Source organism: Onychostruthus taczanowskii, unplaced genomic scaffold (assembly GCF_017590055.1).
Source record: "Onychostruthus taczanowskii isolate IOZ18803 unplaced genomic scaffold, ASM1759005v1 scaffold15, whole genome shotgun sequence".
NCBI lineage: Eukaryota > Metazoa > Chordata > Aves > Passeriformes > Passeridae > Onychostruthus > Onychostruthus taczanowskii.
Window position 1 is genome coordinate 7,849,684 of NW_024498685.1, and position 20,266 is coordinate 7,869,949.

Genomic DNA, 20,266 nt, shown 5'->3' on the forward strand with positions numbered 1-20,266 from the left:
CTTACAGCCACTAGTGCTGACAACTAGTGGAGAATTCTAAGAAGAATTGAAAAGACAAACATGTTGCCTTTGTCAAAAAACAAAACAAAACCACCAAAAACCTAAAAGAAAGGAATTGTAGGACCAATCAGGTTGACTTCAGTAAATGAAAAAATATGGGAACAAACTCCCATTTGTAAGCTCATAACTAAGAACAAGGACATGAGTAAGAGTCAACCAGGGTGTGTCAAGAACAAATCACATTAAACCAAACTAATTTCCTTCCTTCTCTGGCCACCCAGGGCCTCAGGGTCAGAGCAGAAGCAGTTTACACCACACATCTTGGATTAAAGGGAGCTATTGACCCTGCTTTATGTGACAAAAAATAAGAACATGCCAGATGGCTACAGACCATCTGGAAATTGTACTTGGAGGGTAGTTATCAAAATGGAAAGGTGTGTGTTTATTGTAATCTGTGCTGGAGCTGGTACAGTCAGCATTATACTCTTGGCTTGACCAAGAGAACAAGCTGCGCACGTTGCATTTGTGAATTACATTATGTTGGGAAGGACTACAAGGAAGCTGGAGGTAGTTTGGATCAAAATTGAACAAGATCATGGATAAATGGTCCAGAAATGAATGAAATAAAGTGAAATGAATGAAAAAAAGTGGTCCAGAAATGAATGACAGATAAAATTAAAAGAAGGCTAGAAAATAACATGTTTTTGGAGGAAATATCGGGAACTCTGAATTACCCTATCACCACAGAAAAAGATTTTAAACAAAAGCCAGCCAGCAGAGATAAGGGAGATCTCTGTAATAGGAAGAGAGAAGATCATTTTGGTTACTTGCTGTAGGTCTCGTGTGTCTCCCACTGAATAACCTAGGCATGGTTGGAAACTGAACTGCATCTTGAAAGTTTGACTCTGACTCAGTATGGCATTTTTTAGATCCTGAAAACTGGTATTTGGGTGGTGTGGGGAAAGCTGTGCATTCAGCAGATTGGCATTGTAAGAAAGAGGATGTCAAACAATTAAATGCTCTGATACCTTCACAGTGATGTGGCCTCATCAGAAATACTGTTCTCAGTTTAGTCAGCCAATCTTAAAACCAGTTTTAGACTTTATTCTAGAGAGGAGCCTTAAAACAAAGGCCTTAAAGCAAAGAAAGAGGAGGCAAATCAGGAAGGCAAAGATCTGTACATGGGAATGATCATCTGCACAAATGCAAGATGAGAAACATCTGGAGGGAGAGCAGCTGTACAGAAGACGGCAGCAAATTGAGTAAAAGTGTCCTGCTGCTGTGAAATAAGGAATGCTGGCAGGAATAAACAGGACTACAGCATACAAGGCATGTGAAGGGCTCCTTCTGCTCTGGCCCCAAGGAGGCAAGACCTCAGCTGGAGCTGTCACATCTGCAGCACTGCAGCACCAACCAGCCAGCAGGGAGAGCAGGGGAAGGAGCAGAGCCCTTGGGGGTGCTGGGCAAGAGCTGATGATGCAACACATCTGGGAAGGGGTGGAAGTCTTTGCATATTTCAAGGCTGCTGCTAGAAGGAGGGAATAATCTGCTCTTGGCAGCTCTAGAGAGAGAAGCAGTGGGTTTGCACTCAGAAAGACAGTTTCAGGTTGATATTAGTGAAATACATACCAGTAGAGGTCCTAAGGTACTGGACTAGACCCTGGAACCTCCTCTACTGAAGATCCTTAAGAACAGGAACAATGAAAGCTGTTGTGAAGAACATCTGTCTTATTAGCTTATGTCAAGGTTGACAGAGTAAAGACCCTCCTGAGTTTTCTGCTCTTCTGCCTTAATTTTTCTGCCTGTACAAAGTGGTTTCAGTAGACTTTAGTTCTGACATGTAGCACTGGGTACAGAAAGTTAGAGGGACAGAGAAATTAAATTAAATTAAATTAAATTAGTCCCTGCTTTTATAAACCAAGAAACTCAAAGTTAATTACACTGCAAATGCAAATAAAGGATCTGTTCCAGACAGTGAGAAAACTCCCTGGGACTTGTACTGTCCTAGGATCAAATCCAAAATGAAGAGCCTGCACTATTTTCCTTGAGAATTGTTGATATGTGTGTCGAATAGAATACAAAATTACAAAGGAAATAAACTTGTCTATAAAAGCCTTCATCCAACACTACTTAGGGTGCTGTTGTCTGAGTTTTAGTTTACTCATCTAGATGTATCGATTGTCTTTTGCCATAAAAAATGACTCAATCTGTCATAGCTTACCAGACTTGTTGAAAAGGGTAGGTTTGTCAAAAAACAATTTTAGTTCTGCTGTGGTTGATTTCTTTTTCCCATTGACCTATGTTGTGCTGTGTCATATAATCAATCCAGTGTCTTCTGTAAGCGCATGAAGAATTTGTTTTGTCTAATAACAGTGTGTAGTACTTTTTTCTATCATTGCTGATGCAAGATCTAGGAAATGACTGGCCAAACACTGTATGTTCTGCAGTTAAATATTTCAAGTTACATTACAGTTCTAATAGCTGACATTCAGTGGCAGCCTTATTCATCCAGCTGCTGACATGAGTCATTTCAGGCATGGCGTGTGCAATAGCAGAATTCTCATCTAATTACTCTGACAAAATAGATATCTTGCAACTAGCTGTGGAACAGTTAAATCTTCAGCCCTGTGCTCACAGCTGGGTAATTGAATATGTATTTAGCCTATGTGATTCTCAGCTGATTGTGGCTCCAGGCTGAAAATACTCTGCTGAATCTGTGCACGTTTGAGGCTGGTAAACTACAGCAATTGTGGAACTTGTAAGAATTTCCACGTCAAACCATACTAAGTGCTCAGTTAGAAGTTTAAAACTTTGCCAGAAATTACGTATAAATGAGGAATAAACACAGGCTACTCCTTGACTCCAAGGCCAGATAAAGGCTCCTCTCTGCCTATCTGCAGACATGTGCTAAGGAATTATTGGTTCAATATCAGTTGTGTGAGCAGCAGCTGCCTGCATTGCTGGCTGTTAGAACATTTTTAAAGTTCATCCCTCTGTCAGAATGAAAATAAACTCAAGAAAATGGCACTAAGACTGACAAATGACAGATTATCAGCTCATCTGATAGCCTGGTAGATTGCTAGAAGTGGCCTTGAGCACCTTCACCAAAGAAAAAAAAGGCTTAATTTAAATTAATACTGGCAGTCATCTCCTTTTGAAGTTATTAGATTAGACAGTTATCAGATCAGATCGTTATTAGTTCATGTTACTCATGAAAACATCCCTTCTATGTTTTGGGAATAAAGTCAGAACTGTCATCTTTGACACCAAGGCAGGCATTTCTAACAGAGAAATGGACAAATCCAAGGGTTGCAATAAAGCCAAAGCAGTGTCTTTTCCACCAAAATAAAAATCTCAACAGAATTTTTCTGGTCTATGTGACAGAAAACTTTGGAAGTCAGACAAGATTTTTTCTTCTGAGACTGAGAAACTGAGTGTACACAGTGCCAAATAACTAGATAATCAGGACATTCACTGGAAAAAGAAATATCTAGCCCCAAATTTGGGTCAAATTTGGATGAAACCAAATCTGCTGCTACTTATATCTTCATTTCATGAACATTTCTAGAAAGACCTGTCTCCTTTTTGTTGCAGACCAAGAATATTTTTGAAATCTCAGAAAATTCCATAAAACGAGATTATTGTTCTCCATTAAGGTATCACAGCAATCATTACTTAAATATTTTTTAGCTGCCTAACAAAGACTTGCTTAGAACTGATTCCAAGTGATGACATGCTAATGAAAAGCTTTGTGTACAGCAGACATTATTTGAGCACAGAGGTTCCCCTCCCTCCTCCATCAGCAGTTTCTGATATACTCCACTGGTCCTGGGACCTTAGTGAACTGTTCAGGAACACAAGTGAAGTTTTAGAATGTATTCTAGTTAAAAAAAATACCCCCAAAACCTTAATTCTTAGCAGGACAACTTAACTTGCTGATTTCTGAGACCTTCTTATTTTAGAGCTGCATTGAAACAGGAGAGTAATCTCTTAAGAGAGTCAGTGTGGTTTCCATTTGCTATTATCCCATGACTTGAGAAAATTCCATCACTGCTGTTAGCTCTCACATGGAGAAAGGAAAGATATTTTCCTTTATTGTTGAGGGTAGGCAGGGGTGTAATGGGAATGAGGGAGAGAGAAAGGAAGATAAAGACATGATTTTCTTTCATTTTATAAAATTGATCAAGGGAAGCAATGTGTGACAGTTTACAAAGAAGGCACAGACACAGTGGCTGTAATAAAATTTTTTACCACATACTCTGGAGACATGGGGAATATATTGAGCTTAGACACAAAATATGAGCAACTATCACCAAATCTCTGAGTAAATCTTCTGAACTATAGGTGACAGCTGCTATGTTCCCTAACAGGAATAAGTTTCTTCTTGTTAATAAGCCTTCCTACACATATTTCAAAGGTATCTGACCAAAAATTTCCTTGGGTCTGGTTTTGTGTTGTTGTTTACCCTCATCCTGAAAAAAAGCAAACTGTATCTATACATGTAGCTTCTATTACATCTCATACTTCCAATATTTTAATTTATAGATTAGAAAGAGAATTTTTTTAAAAAAAAAGAAGAAAGAAATCATGCAAGTCAACAGAACACATTTTAAAGCAAGAGTCCCAGATTTGAATTTAGCTGGCAAGCAAAGAGGAGAGGAGTGAATATCAACATGTGAAGATCACACTAGGAACTAGAACAGTGGTTCCATAGCTGTTTTGGATTGCTATAAACCCTCAGAAAATCTTACAGACCACCAGGTATCGTTATCATCAAACTTTTAATTGAAAACACTATTTAAAATAGTGTTTAATCTGGCTCTGTGGATTAGCTGTGAGCCCTTCAGCGTGGCCTCCTGGACCACCAGTGTTCTGCGGAGCGCTGAACCAGACTGCACACATCGTCCACCCCAACAAAACACCGCTGTGTGTGAAAGAGAGGCACTCCTGCAACTGCACCAGCCACTCACATAATGCACATGTCACTTCAGCCTTCTTGGTAGCTGAAGAACACAAAACCCTTTTGTTTTTTTTCCCTACCCAAACTTTGTTTTTTTATTTCTTTGGAGAAACAAGCAAATGGTGCCAAGCCTCAGTTTCTGATTGTTTCTTGTAGGGTCTTCCTCATATCTGGCAATGGTGTAATCTTTCAGGAAGCTAATTATGAAAATAAGAAATATAAATCCCCCCATACTGTGGAGTTATCATTCCAGAATAACTATGAGATCTACGAATCCAAAAATTAAAAAAATTAAAACTTGCTTCTAAGTTGTTTTTTTTTTTCCTCCTCTGGAAAATTTGTTCCTATTTTTTCACTACCCAAATCCACTAATGATGCTAGAGCTGTGTGTGGTCATTAAAGCATTTCAGCAACTTTCTGCAAATTCCTTACGGTTATTCTTTAGCTGCAGCACTACAGGATTGTCTGTTTATTACCAGAGAAGCACACAGAGGAAAGCAGTGAGAAGGGAACTTATGGGGAAAGCATTGAGAAGGGAACTTGTGTGGAAGTGTTATAAATAACAACAGCAAAACACCACGATCTGATCCAGTGTGGAGTCAGTGACACAGTGTGGTCTCACATAAGAGCAGGGATGGGCTGTAGCTTCCCCTCCCATCACTCTGCCTCCTTGCACCTCACAGGCACCCCAGCCAATCCGTGTAGAAAGGGGCCTTATTCACCTCTCCTGATATACTCATTATCAACAACTATTGCATGGAACTGGCAATCAGGAACCTTTGCAAGTAGCAGCATCACAGAAAAAAAAAAAATAAATGAACTCATTTTCTAAACCAGCTATTTTTAAAAATAAGTCTGTGCTTCCATGACAGTATCTCACCTACTTTGGAGAGAGAATAGTGCTGTCACAGCACTTCTGTGCCCTTTCCATGCTCAATAACCCTGGTGATGCAGAGGTTTGAGTCAGAGTGGGAGTGGGAAAGGGTCACTTCAGCAAAACTAATGCACAGGAGAAGTCTGCAAGGGAAAGGGGTAACCTCTGCCTTGAAAGAAAATGAAACCTACCCAGTTCTTGTCTCTATAGGTCTCTCTTGCAGAACTTTACACTCAGCATCACTAATGGATGCTACTGGAGCATTTATAAAGTTAGATTAATAATCAGCCCCATTTGTGCCCTAGGGTTGTTTTTTTTTTGTTGTTGTTGTTGTTGTCTGAACAGTTCTTTTTCCATGCAGTGCCAATGCTCAGAGGTAGTTGTTAACTCACTTTTTATTCATCTGAACCAGATAAACTTCAAGCTTGCAAACCTGACTAGACAGTGTGAAAACAAATCTTGTGGCCTCACCTCACCACTGTCCAGATTCATTGCCAAGTTCCCCTCTGGTGAAGGGGTTTATGTGGGACCATCCCATGGCTGCGTACCTGGGGTAATATGCCCGAGCTGAGCCAAGCATTTTAAATATGTGTGGAATTCTGTAGGATGAGAAATCCACGCTGAGGAACAATGCCCTCCTCACCTTGCTGCCTGACCCCCTTGCTGTAGATAATGTGTGTGCTTTCTTTAGTGAGTACGTGCTGCCTTTCTGCCAACCCATCAGCTTTTGGCTTCTCTCCACAGGAAGCAGGGAGGCTGCGTTCACCTATGCCATTACTGCTGCCGGGGTTGCACACGCTGTCACGGCCGCCTGCAGCCAGGGCAACCTCAGCAATTGTGGCTGTGACCGAGAGAAACAGGGCTACTACAACCAGGAGGAGGGCTGGAAGTGGGGAGGCTGCTCTGCGGATATCAGATACGGCATTGAGTTCTCCCGGAGGTTTGTTGATGCCCGAGAAATCAAAAAGAATGCACGGAGGCTGATGAACTTGCACAACAATGAGGCTGGAAGAAAGGTATTCCAGAAAGGATGAGGGATGGGAACGTGTGCTGGAGGATGGGGGGAGGCTGGCTTGGTGGCAGGAGGCATTCCCTGAGAGCTCACCCCTCTCTCTGACATTATCTTTCACCCACAAAGTCATCTGTTGTTCACCTTTTTCTGCTGTTTCTTTTTATTCAGAGCTGGCCATGTATTATAGCTACTCCTATAATAGTATGGGAGTAAACTATAGGAAACTATATAGTAAACTCCTTTTACCTATACCTATGTAAAAATAGTACCTTGTATATACCTATATACACCTATAACAGTATAGGTACTGTTATAGGTGTATATAGGTATATACACCTATAACAGTACCTATATCTTTTAGGCAGAGGTACATATAGCTAAACCTATAGGTACCTAACCTAAACCATAGGTATAGGTTACCTATACCTATGTAAAATTTCTGCTTTCTAAGCCTTCTTTCCAGCCCCGAAAACAGGGAGGACCTTGCTGGATCTGTTTAGCATAATGACAAATCACATCTTTTCACCTGACTTGCAAAAAATCCAGCAAGGGATGTTGGGGCTTGTGATGGGACAGAACCGAGTTGTCTGCATGGCTCAACTTCCACAGCACTTCCAGATATTTATTCCATTGAAACCCAAATCACTTATTTGACCCCAGCTCTAGTGAAATACACGTAGTAGTACACAGTGAACTTCTTAGCAGATGCACAACTCTGTCTTTGTAACTACAAAGCTACAAAGAGCTGCAGAAAAAGAAGCGGCTTCATGTCTACAGCCATGACTGAATTGCTTCTCGTGGTAACAACAAACATCACGGAACTATTCTGATTTATGTTCACTAATCCTCATAGCTCTCAAAGCTTGTCCTTTAAAAAGTGTAACAAATCTTTCTGTGTCATATATACCTACCTCAGGAGAGATTATAGCCTTCAAAGTGTTTTCCCCTAGGAAAAGCCCTCCGCTTCAGTGTTGCAGAAAAATCCAATATAGCAGTGTAGCAATCCAATAAAATCTGCCTCCTTCTCAAGTCCCCAAAGTAAGACTGAATTTTCCTCTAAAACCATGTGTGCTTTCAGTCCTGTACTGAGCACTGGGCAGAGAGAGTAGAATTGGTGGTGACAGAAATGATGCAATTATTTTACTGCCTGGATCTTCTCACCAGCGCAGTTGCATTGGCCATGCATTAATAAAAAAGGTTCTGTATGGGCAGGAGTTCACTGGGATGGAAATGCTACACTAATTCATTGTGGTGAGAGAGGCATAATCTCAAGTGTGGAGACAGGATGGGTACTTCAGTGATAGTTCACACAGAGGTTTCCAGATGCTGGAGAAAGCTGACTGAAGAGCCAAAGAGAAAAACAGCCTTGAGGGACGCAGTCTTTTTTCCTAAAAATTGCTGCCACGGTATAAAAGAATTTCATTCAGCAGCTGACCGTCACATTGGAAGACCAGCTCAAGGTCTGATCACTTCACTTAGGCTGGGAATTTCAGCTCAGCATCATAAATTGTGTTTGGAGGCAAAACAAGTTGGAAGCCAACTCTTAAACTTGCCAGGGAGAATTTATTCCTGCTATTTGCATTATCATCCCTGCTTAAACTGGCATCCTCTGTGGTGTGTGCTGTGCCTCCCCCATGGAGATCCTGATGCAGGTCCTGCTTGGAACATGTCACAGTCTAGACGTGAAAGAGGGACAAAAGAGCAAAAGCAGATACTGAGATGGAAAATAGTGAAGTCCCAAGGATAGAAAGAGCTCATTATGTGAACCAGGCACTGATCATGGGTCCCCCAATTCTAAATACAGCCCAGTAACCACCAGACCACATTGCTGATTCTTATTAAGCACATTATATTTTACTTTTCATCAGAATTTCATAAGCAGAGGGACATAAGCAAACCAAATAAGTGCATGTTTTTACAGATACTTCTGGAAGCAGAATTCATGCAAATAAATTTTATTTACAATTCTAAATATTTTTTCAAATTTCTTATAAAAAACAAGTTATAGTACTTTCATATTTTAAGAAAGGAATACAAAGGCTTGCAGTACCAAAAATATATTTTTTTCCATTTTTAAAAATAGAAATTGTATTTTGGAATTTATTAACTTTTTGTTGCATTTTTCAGTAGTTATTTATAGCCATAGCTATTCATTAATTCATTGTATTGCTTTCAAAAGCTAAGGATGACTGAAAGGATTTGGTATAGTTTTCTGTTTTTATGTATAATCCATAAAATCCAGAGGAATGTGCTAATGTAAAACATGGTTTTGGGGTTACATTTGGAAATAATGTTGGTGTTACGATATATATTCCCTTTAATTGAATATTCAGAGTTGTACAGTAAATAATATTTAGTGATTTTGGTTCTTCTGAGATAATTTGCTATTTGTATAAATTATACATTTTGAATTCAAGACTGACTGAAGCTTAAGGTTAGAACAAAATTCTGGAACCTAAGATATGCTTTCTGTGTTATCGAGTTGGACCCTTGCAGAAGCAGTTACAGAATTTTCTGCAATTTCAGTGTGAAATCACAAGTTCCTTCTGAGAATCCAGGCAGACTTGAAATCTGACCTACATTCACCTGAAATCTGGCTGATTTGGGGGTCCTTGGTAAACCTGGACTGCACTGTGAACCTGACACAAAACCTGAAACCAGGGGATTTTGCTTATGCATGGGTGTCATTCTTACATACTCCACATGGTCCTTATTCACACTCAAGTCAAAAATCACAGAATCACAGAATGGGTAAGGTTGGAAGGGTCCAACCCCTCTGCTCAAGCAGGATCCCCTGGACAATGTCCCTCAGGATTGTGTTCAGATGGTTTTTGAGTATGTCAAAAGAAGGAGACTCCACACCCTCTCTGGACAATCTGTTCAGTGCTTGGTCACTGCCCAGGGAAGAAGTTCTGCCTCATGGCCAGGTGGAACCTCCTGGGCTCAGTCCCTGCCCGTTCCTCTGGTGCCATTGCTGGGCCCTGGAGCAGAGCCTGGGCCCTGCTCTGACCCTCCCTGCACACAGGGACACCCAGGGCTGAGGGCCCCTCTCAGCTGGGGCTCCTCTCCAGGCTGGACAGCCCCAGCTGCTGCAGATCCCTTGCTCCACATGAACTCCATCATCCTGTGGTCACTACAGGCTGCCCCCGACATTCCCGTCCCCAGCAAGACCTTCCTTGTTTGTTGGAGCCAGGTCCAGGCACACACATTCCCTTGTTGGCTCCTCCATTTGCCTGGGTACAACACTGAACTTCCATCTTTCTCTTTTTCCCTTCCAAAACTCTCATAACCCAACTGGGAAATGCTTGTACTGCTCTGAGAAAATCTGTCAGTGCCATCCTGCTGATCTGAATGTGGCTTGTCTTAAAATTTGGAAACAGTTTGGAGCCAAGTTTCTGGTTCATTACTGCTATTATAAAGAACAAAACTATGGATATTTTATCCATGTTATGAATAGGAAGAAAAGGTAAGAAAGAAAACACAGGCGACAGGAATTTTGTAATTCCTTCATTGCTTTCAAAGTTCTCAAATATTTTCAAATAAGGTATTTTCTATCTTAGAGTGGTAATGGACAGTAAAGACAGTAAAGGAAATATAAGCTTTTGTAGCTTCCTACAAAGATTTCATGGCACTTTCACAATTTAAAAAACTCTGCATTCACATCTGTAATGGTAAGGTTCACAGTTCCTTTTCAGTCATTCCAAATTGGCTTTTTGAATTAGCTAAGAAGAACAACTTTTAGCCAACAAATATGCTACCTTCCATTTAGTCTTCCTTTTGAATCTCAGAGCCTTCCAAGACAGAAACATGAGGAAAAAAGGACACAAAAAGCTCCCAAGCCCGCATCCAATTGTTTCCAGCTTGCTCTGAAGTCAGTGGTAGGCCCTACATGACCTCACTAGACATCTACCAGGTGGCAAAGGTTCATTGCTAGGATCATTAGTCAAGACTGGCCACCAGTTTTGCCCCCCCAGCAACTATTTGAATGTTCTTTTATACCACCACAAGGACTTTCTCATGTGCTCTCAGGAATCTTGCTTGTTCTCCATCTCTTCCAGCACTTGTCCCCCACATGCCTGGGTGTCAGAGGGGTTTGGAAGTACAGCAGTATGGCTTTAATAATTTGCCTTGGTTGGGATGCTCTCCAAAGCTGGCCTGGTGGTACTTCACTGCTGCTAAAAACAGAGCCCAGAGGAATTTTTTTCTTTGTGGAACAAGCAGCATGCTGTAAAAATAAGTGCATAAATTTTGCAAACAGATAAGGGGAAAAACAGTCTTGGAGGGTCTTTTACTTCTGTCTAGGGTTGAGATATTCAATACAACCCTCTAACAAATTATCTCATTGGAAAAAATGACATTTAGGCTTCTCAGGGAATTTCTGATGACTGTGGAATGAATGAATACCCTAATTGCCCCGCACTGCATCCTGTATGGCTCTGCATTGAATTTCTAAGAATTGTTTCAGCTAATGGCAGGTTTGCAAAGTTTCTGCTAAATGTGCAATAAGAAGCACCAGTGACAAAATCATTATCTTGTCGTTGGTGTAATTTGGAATAAATAAATGCTCAGGGATTCCTGGTGACACAGGATTCTCCTGATGGAAGATTTAGGGTTGGTGGCAAAGTGGCACTGCATGGTGTGAAAGAGCAGAGGAACAAACTCCCCCCTCAGTTTCTAAACATCTGCTATGATTTGGGATGGAAAGAACAAGCGTGGTAAATGAAAACAAGCCCCCAAAGGAGGACTAGTATAAGTCTAACACAAATGTTACTGAAAGAACGTTTTGTTGCAAATCTGAAAGATTACAGAGAGATCTGTGGGCAAAACTTTGACAGAGTAATGAAAAATTAAATACCAGCAAACCAAGTCAGCTTTGATGCTGTTTTATGAGACAGCTTTCTACCATGTATTTTTAGAAATAAGTATCTTTATTCTGGGATAAATGAACTTAGAGTAACATCTGGGAACACACATCATTAAGCTCAACATTTTGTTGAAAGTTTCAAAACAATGACTGTCTCCCACGGGAAATCTCATTTATAAAAATGGATGTTTCTGTTTGTTTTTATGGGGTGAGTTAAAAGAACAAACTGACAAATTGGTAGCAGATTGCAGCTTTTACCAAAAAGTATAAATGTTTCTAACAGTTTATCAATCAATTAGGCTCTTACAACAGACAGTGACTGTGGTTATGTGGAGAAAAAGCTGGCCCTTCCAGAAACACACCCATCACTCTGACTGCCAGCAGCTCTGCCTGACACCATCCCAGTATTTACTCCTTTGTAACAGCAATGGGTTCTTCCTGTTGCTTTTTTTGGAATGCCTGGAAGATGACAACAGCTTATTTTACATATGAAACAATAAGAGAGCAGGGAAAAAACAAATCATTCAGGCTCTCTTCAGAAGAGATTTTTCAATTACTTGGGACAACATTTCCACCTAAGCTATGGTTTTTCTCATCATTTCTGGTGCAATAAGCCTGTGGTACTGGGAAGGGTTTCTTTTGCTCACTTCTTTGGCTGTAGAACACTGATGAGGTGATTTGTTGATTACCATTCATTACATATATACACATATAATAAAGATACACAATTTATATCTATTGTATTATATATACATAAACAGACATAAATATATGTAGTGTGTGTGCACATAATTATGAATATTTAAACATATTTATGTCTGTGGTCTGTGCATATTTTATGTAAGACAGTGTTAGCTCCCTTCTCCTCATGTGAAGCATTGTAATTAGTCAGCTCATTCCTGAAAGATGCACAGTGCCTAATTTGCTGCAGGCTGCCCACACTGTCACCTGACAGGATGTAAAAATAAAAAGCAATGCCCAGAAAAAGACTCTGAATAAAATGTTCTGAAGTCACAGTGGAGGCTGAATCCCAGTTTCAAATGTGAAAGCCAACTAATTTTATGCTCTTATAAGCCTAAAATATTCTTTAAAATTCTTTGTTTCCTAAGTCATTTCAGGGATGCAAAGAATGTTACTTTCCAGGTTTTACAGCCTCAGGTCCATCATTTGCTGAAAGTTTCTTTCTCTAAAAGTGACAAATTATTTCACTAGACATCCCTTGTGAGACCAGTCATGAAAGAAAAGCTTTTGATAGCTGTGCTTCATGCCATACTTTCCATCTTCCCGCTTAAAGCGACTTGCAGACAGTCACATAAATCCACTTTCAAAAATTTTGGTGTTACAGCTTGGGTGGGTCAGATGGATAACTAAGGACTTATCCATATGTCCTGAATATACAAGCTTTGGCACAAAATCTCATGAGGATAGATCTCCTGCTTCCAGTTGGGCTGGATTTGTTAGCTTATTTTTTCCTTCCAGAAACACACCCTTAGCACAGACTGCCAGCAGCTACATCTGGTACTACCCTACTTTTTGAACAATTTGCTTTAAAATTAGAGGGGGGAATAGCCAAATATTTTAGGACTTGCTAAATGGTTTTATTCAAGAAATGTGCATGCCCATGCATACCATGTAATGCATGCAAGGCATGTATCAAACATGTAGTGAAATATCACTGTACGACCTCAAACCTGACACATCTGTTCTGCCCGACAGAATAAAACTACCAGTGAAATATTTTTAACTATTTCAGGTGATATTTTACCTTTAAGGTTTACAACAAAATCCATAGAAAACAGAGTGGAACTCTGCAAGCATACTTGCTTTGGGGATGATGGGGAGGATGCTTCTGGAGGAAATTGCTTTGCAACATTTCACTGTAAAAATAATATTCAGAATGTTTTAACCAATTGCAGCAGTTTGTTGCTCAAACATCTATTTTTTTCTTCTCCTAGAAAGTAGAGAAGATGGATTAGGCTATTGTTCATTCTCACAACAGTAGGGTCATCCAAATGGGCAGCAAGCCCCAAATGTTGGGTTAATTTTCCTGGTAGCCAAAGGAGAACTTGTGTAAAGAGTGCAGTGGGCCTTCCTCAGCTTTTCCAATGCATTAAGTGGGGACACTCTGGAAGAGGGTGCCTTTGCTAGGGAGGCAGGTGGAGGGCAGGAAGGGTTGAATTGATGGTCCCCAACCCTGCTCAGCTCTGAGGACAAACCACCTCCTGCTGTGTCTGGACACTGACCTGCTGCAAAGCAGAGGCTCCCTGCTCCCATCAAACTGAAAAACAAGGAAAGCAAGGACGTGGCAAGAGGAATAAACACAGTAACTCAGTTCCCCATTCCACACAATGTAAATACTTGATGGAACAGCCTGACAGAGGAGCAGAAAGCAAGCCATGCAGCTGAAGTAACTTTATTCCTCTCCTGCTGGCTCTGTGCTCCCTCTTCTCAGGGCTGGGCACAACCCAAGGAGACACACCACGGACTGCTCAGTTTTGGGCTCTGTGATCTGCTATTAACAGAGTGTAATTTCAGGACATTTGTATTAGAAGAGTAGCATTACACCCTACTAATCTCAGTTACACCCCTGCCTATCCAAGATAGAAAAGCAAACCCAAACAAACTGAGCTTGGATTCCCAGAGGGGTCCAGGAGACCAGCATTTTGTCAGCAGAGGTGGGCCCCAGGCTGCACTGAGGCTTGGGTTAGCCAGTGCCCACACGTCATCAGCAAGCCATCAGCTCTCATGGCTGCAGCTGCATGAGCATCAAAGAAGTGGTGACATCTTGTGACCAGAATCTGTCTCTTTTGGTAGTTATTACCCAAAACAAAAGTTGATCACTTGCATATTTGATGAGGGAAAACTCCTCAAGTCTTTTATTTCTTTTTGATACTTCAGTCAAAAAGTTATATGGATTTTGTTACATTCAACACTTGGTCCAACAATGTGCATTTCCATTGAGGAAAACAAAAACCAGCAGGGGTGAGCCAAAACACATACACACACAAAATGTAACTATTGTTTTCACATACTTTATCCAAATAGGATTTTTACTATGTACAGAAACTGTATCTGATGTTATGCAGTTGGGTCTAGATATGGAACTTGAAAAGGTGAATTTCTTTTAATGCATATAATTTTGCTTTATTTTGGTCTTCACAAGTCTTTTTCTACTTAACTGGCAGCAGACAGCCCTCAAATTACATTTTAAATGTATGATTTATATAGGTATAAAAAGATGTGGGATTAAGAAAGCTTTAACATTCTATTTCACAATTCATTTAACAAAGTAGCAGTAGTTAGAAAATTTTACTTGGCAAGATCATTCTGGGGTGGAAGTGGGCCTCTGTGTGGAAAAGGGACCTGAGAAATGTTCCTGTGATTAATCTGAGGCAGCACAGCCCAATGATGGGAATTTGCTCTGGGAGGTAGATCTTGCTGTAAACCATTCAAGATTAGATATGAGGCACTGACATATGACAAATTAAACTGCTGAGAGAGTGGCTCATATGAGCTAATGATTTTCAATCTTTAATTAAGCACCTAGCTTGGCATAGTGTCTTAGATTTGGGTGAATAAGTACCTTTAAGGTTCAGGGTCAGAGCTTTGATGGGAATTTTGCTGAGGAAAACTAAGCTGGGGGAGACTTTTAGGAAGTAAAATGTTAGTTACTCTTCATTCAGAGCATTGAGCAAACAAGGTCAGATCCAGCCACCTTTGCCAGGTCCCATGGCACCTCCCTGGCAAGTGGGAAGCTGCTCAAGACATTCCTGTGGAGGGTCAGAACATGCTGGCCTGTCAGCAGGGAAGGGCACTCTGCAGCATCTGGGTGGAAAGAGGGGAAAAAATGTTGCTCAGAATTTGCTTAGTGTGGGCCTCGTATTCCCTGACCTCCAAGTCTTTGGGCACAATTTTATACCCACAGCTGACTGTGGGCACACAAATTATAGCATTCAGGAATTTAAGTACCTGATGATTGGGCCTCTGCTCAGTGTTGTAACCCCAAGCATTCCACATTCATGAGAGAAGCCTCCAAAAAAATTAAAAAAACCTGCAAGATTGGCTTCAGGAGCATGAATTAATACTTTTTGAAACCTCTGATTTTTTGGGCCTCCATGACTTGCATTTGCAAGTCCTCCCACCATCTTTTTCAAAGATTCCCACCATCAAAAATAGTGGGAATCTTTGAAAAAACACAGCAGTGAAATCAGGTTTCTGCTCACCAAAATGAATCACAAAAATTGGACCTTCAGAAAGACAATGGCAAAAAAGAAAATAATACCAAGACTTAGGATAAAGATTGTACTGTAGAAGCTGCCAGCTTCTATAAATAATATATGTATAATGTATGTAATAATGTATATAAATATCAGCATCTCAACCAAATACGCAAAGGCAAACAATTATTATATGGACAGACAGGCATCCATGTATAAATATACATTTCCAAAGATGTCACCCAGGACACTGCAATGGGTGGTGTCTGTCTTTCAGGAGCAGTGACACTTTCTGGTGTATCAGGGAAGCACATCAGAGGCTCCTTGGGACAGTACCCACAGTGATGAACCCACAGAAGAATAAGGAACCTCGTGAAATGTACCAAAATGTAGACACCAGAAACACAGGCAGGGCATGACAAAATATGTACCCTACAGCAAGATTTACTGCTCAGGGAGGAGTATGACTCAGGGGTGACAGATCCCATTGTCAATGCTTTCCTGGAAATCCTTAGATCCTTGTGCTCTTTGGTGGTGGAGGTGTAAAAGTTGCATCCATCCACCTCTTGCTGTGGATTTTGCTGAAGTTCTTACAGCTGCAACTGTATGTTGAGAAAGATGTAGGCATGGGTTACTTTCAACAAAACCAAACATTTTTCAGCACAACTTCATATCAAGCACAATTTCTAAGCATATAGAATATGCATATATAGTTTATATATATATATATATATATATATATGTATGTATGTATAAAAACACATCTAAATATCAATAGATTATTTGAACCCAGATTCATAGAACAGGATTGAAATCTTATTTAGGGGTCTTTGGAAAAAGACCTTCTCCATAGGCCAGAAATGGATACAGAGGAGACCCAGGAGAGCCCTAAAAGACCCCAGAGTGTGTCACAGTGCATCCATCTCCTCACTGCCACTGAAATGCTGCTGCTGCAGCAGAAGGTGGCAAGTTTTCTCTTCTATCAGTATGGAAGGCAGGAAGGTGATACAGTGCATTCCAGTGTCCACAAAAAGCCCAGCTCATCATAGCCATTCTGATTCTCTTCTTTTAGAGCAGTTGCAGCTATAGGAATTTCTTCCCCAACTCAGTAAACCTTGCTGGGAAACACCTTTTCTGCCTCTGATAGGATAATTTGACCTTGACCATCATAAAGCCTGTGGTTCCAGAAGGTCTAAGGTACGACCAGACTGAGGTCAGACCTCAGCAGGGGCTGCACCTCCTCCCGGGGGGAAGAGGAGGAGCAGCCCTGTTCCCTGGGACCAGGGACAGGACTCAGGGAACGGCTGGAGCTGGCTCCGGGGAGGGTCACACTGGATATCAGGGAAAGGTTCTTCCCCCAGAGGGTGTCGGGCACTGCCCAGGCTCCCCAGGGAATGGTCACGGCCCCAAGGCTGCCAGGGCTCCGGGAGCATTTGGACAACGCTCTCAGGGGGGGATTTTGGAGTTGTCCTGAGCTGGACTCAAAGGGTGCCTTGCAACTCAGGATATTTCATGATTCTTGCATAGGTTGCTCAGCTATCTTATACTTGCTACCGTATGTTGGTAAGGGCGAATCAAATCCAAATATTCTCTTTAATATTGAAACCCCAGAAATTTGGGAAAAAACAAACCATACAATTTAAGTGAAACTCAAACAACTCAGGAGGGTGCCCTCTATTTGCAGGGATAACCAGATCTGTACAGCTTTTATTTTAAGGCCAGTTTCTGAAGCAGTAAGCATTTTTTACTCCCTCCTACTTCATTATGCCATTGTACTCAGATTTCGGCCCTTTTATCCTTTGCCCATTTCAGTCATGTTCTGGGATCTGCAGTGAAACCACTACAGGAGATGGTCTGCAGCATCAGTAATGCTTTCAGACAAGCTCGCTAGCTCATATTTCTTTGTTAGCATCCCGTTGCGAAGGGGAAAGATCAGCTCGCTTTGTTCTTAGGCCGTGATTTTCATAAGCTAATGATGGCTGTGGGTGTAATTATGGTCAGGCTTAAGTGGTAAGGCAAGGGCAGAAAAACAGAGAGGCGCTTCCGCGGGGCTGCCTTCCCCCTGCTGCACACGCGGGGCGGGGGGACACAGCCTGCCTGCCCCCAGCACAACCTGGCCCGGGGAAGGAGGGATGTGCCGGGCGGGAATGGCAGGATGACAGGGGAGCATGAGCCTGAGCAGCCACACGTCTGTGTCCCTTCTGACTCTGAATTAAACCCCTCTGGCTGAGCCTCCTCTACAGCAGCGATGCATTTCTCTTTGGCTCACTGTTGAGCAGGACCCTTCAGTGGATTTTTTTCCCTGTTATCATTGCCCTGGTGGAAAAAAATGTGTTTGTGGCTGATTATTTGCTGAATAGTTGGACTAAATGCTGCAATGAATGCTGTTTTTAAAGGCGATGGGACATTCTGTGGGTGGAATAGGCCGTAAGTTTACCACTGGTGGTATTGGTATAGGTACATAAGAAAAATCTTTAATTATGCAGTGAATATGGATTGTAAAATTATTTGGGTTGAGGTGACCTTAGAGATCATCTATTTCCAGCTCCCTGCATGTAGGCTGATTCAGCCACACAGTAGATACTGTTCTTCTTAAGCATTCTTTGATCATTACTTAAAGCAATTAAGTATTTTGAATCTTATGCCACTTAACCCCTAAACCCATTCTTGTTTTCTGTTTTCAAAATGAAAATGTTTTGAAAAATTTGAAGTCCCCTGTGGCTCTAAAGAAATATCTTCTAAAACGCAAGTCAATATTCTCCAATATCTGGAAAAAAATTGGAAGTGACAAAACACTGTAATTCCAACCAGGTGCCACTTGAAACAAAATGTTATGAGCATTCTGGTGAGAGGTGAGAAGATTTATAAGCATTATAAGGCATTATGAAGCATATATAAGCATTATAAGGCATATTTATAAGCATTTGAAAAGTTTCAACCAGCAGTAAAGAGTATTCATGTGACCTAAACAGACTGAGGTTTAGGCAGGCTTGCAACATTGTTTTCCTGCAGTAACAGTATGCAAATATCTGTACACATAGGTTCTCGAAGAGAGAATGAAATTGGAGTGCAAGTGTCATGGAGTTTCAGGTTCCTGTACAACTAAGACCTGCTGGACCACGCTTCCTAAATTCAGAGAGATTGGATATATTTTGAAAGAGAAATACAATGCCGCGGTGCAAGTGGAGGTGGTAAGAGCCAGCAGACTGAGACAGCCAACCTTCCTGAAGATCAAGCAGATTAAGAGCTACCAGAAACCCATGGAGACGGATTTAGTGTACATTGAAAAGTCACCCAACTACTGTGAGGAAGATGCTTCCACAGGGAGCGTCGGTACCCAGGGACGACTCTGCAACCGCACCTCTCCCAACGCGGACGGGTGCGACATGATGTGCTGTGGAAGAGGCTACAACACACACCAGTACACCAAGGTGTGGCAATGCAATTGCAAATTCCACTGGTGCTGCTTTGTGAAGTGCAACACGTGCAGCGAGCGGACAGAGGTGTTCACCTGCAAATAGCGGCAGCGTGCACCAGCGCACAGAGCGAACCGCCACGAGCGAGGAAAGTGGAGTACAACAAACAACGACAGCATCATTTTGCACATCTGGTCCTCTTGGGGGAAAGAACCCCAGCCAACACCACAACAACCACTCCCTCCCCACAACTACCTATACTTCTAAGGATGGTGCATTTTGGCTGGCTGGCTGTTGTAACTGCTTTGGAAACAAGGGCAACAGGATTAAGGTGATGTTGACAACCACATGAAACTTTCTCTCTGTCTCTCTCTCCTTTTATTATTTTTTTTTTTTTTTGAAACTACAATCTGGGTGTTGTAGAGTTCTCTTAGTGTTTTAAATTATACATATCAGAGAAGCTGATTGCATTGCAGCTCCCATGATGTTTAAAAGAAAAAGACACTTTCTCCTATTTTACAGCAACAAAACTGTCTGGCCCTGTGCAAACAAAGACTTTTTTAAGGAAATGAAATCTTCACTGACTAGAACACAGCATTCTCTCTGCAAAAACCAAAATTTTTAAGAAAGCAGATAGAGAGAAAACGACAGGTAGGGAGCAAAATCTATGGCAGAAATACTCCACTATCAGTTTGGAAATAAACCCCAACAAGCATTCACAAAATTACATCAGCTGCCAGTGACACTGGAACTCTTTGAACGAACATTAAAAATAATTATTTATGGTTTTAATAGTATCAAAAAATTCTAAGCACTAACGGGTAGCTATGTCTTAATTCTGTACTAAATGTAAACTTATTGGAACTCTGACTTTATTATGACTTTTGTATTTGGTTCTGCCTAAGTTCTTCAATGCTACTGAT

General features: G+C 41.2%; 1 protein-coding gene across 2 annotated transcripts in view; it reads left to right on the forward strand.

The window, feature by feature from the left end:
- WNT7B (Wnt family member 7B) overlaps nt 1–19,689 on the forward strand; it is a 91,912-nt gene extending 72,223 nt beyond the window's left edge. For both annotated transcript variants that reach the window (XM_041398624.1, XM_041398623.1), the window contains exons 3-4: nt 6,579–6,850; nt 18,969–19,689. In XM_041398624.1, the coding sequence (XP_041254558.1) occupies nt 6,579–6,850; nt 18,969–19,448 (752 nt within the window). In that variant the 3' untranslated portion in view covers nt 19,449–19,689. The remainder of the gene's footprint in view (nt 1–6,578; nt 6,851–18,968) is intronic.
- The last annotated feature ends 577 nt before the right edge of the window (nt 19,690–20,266 follow it).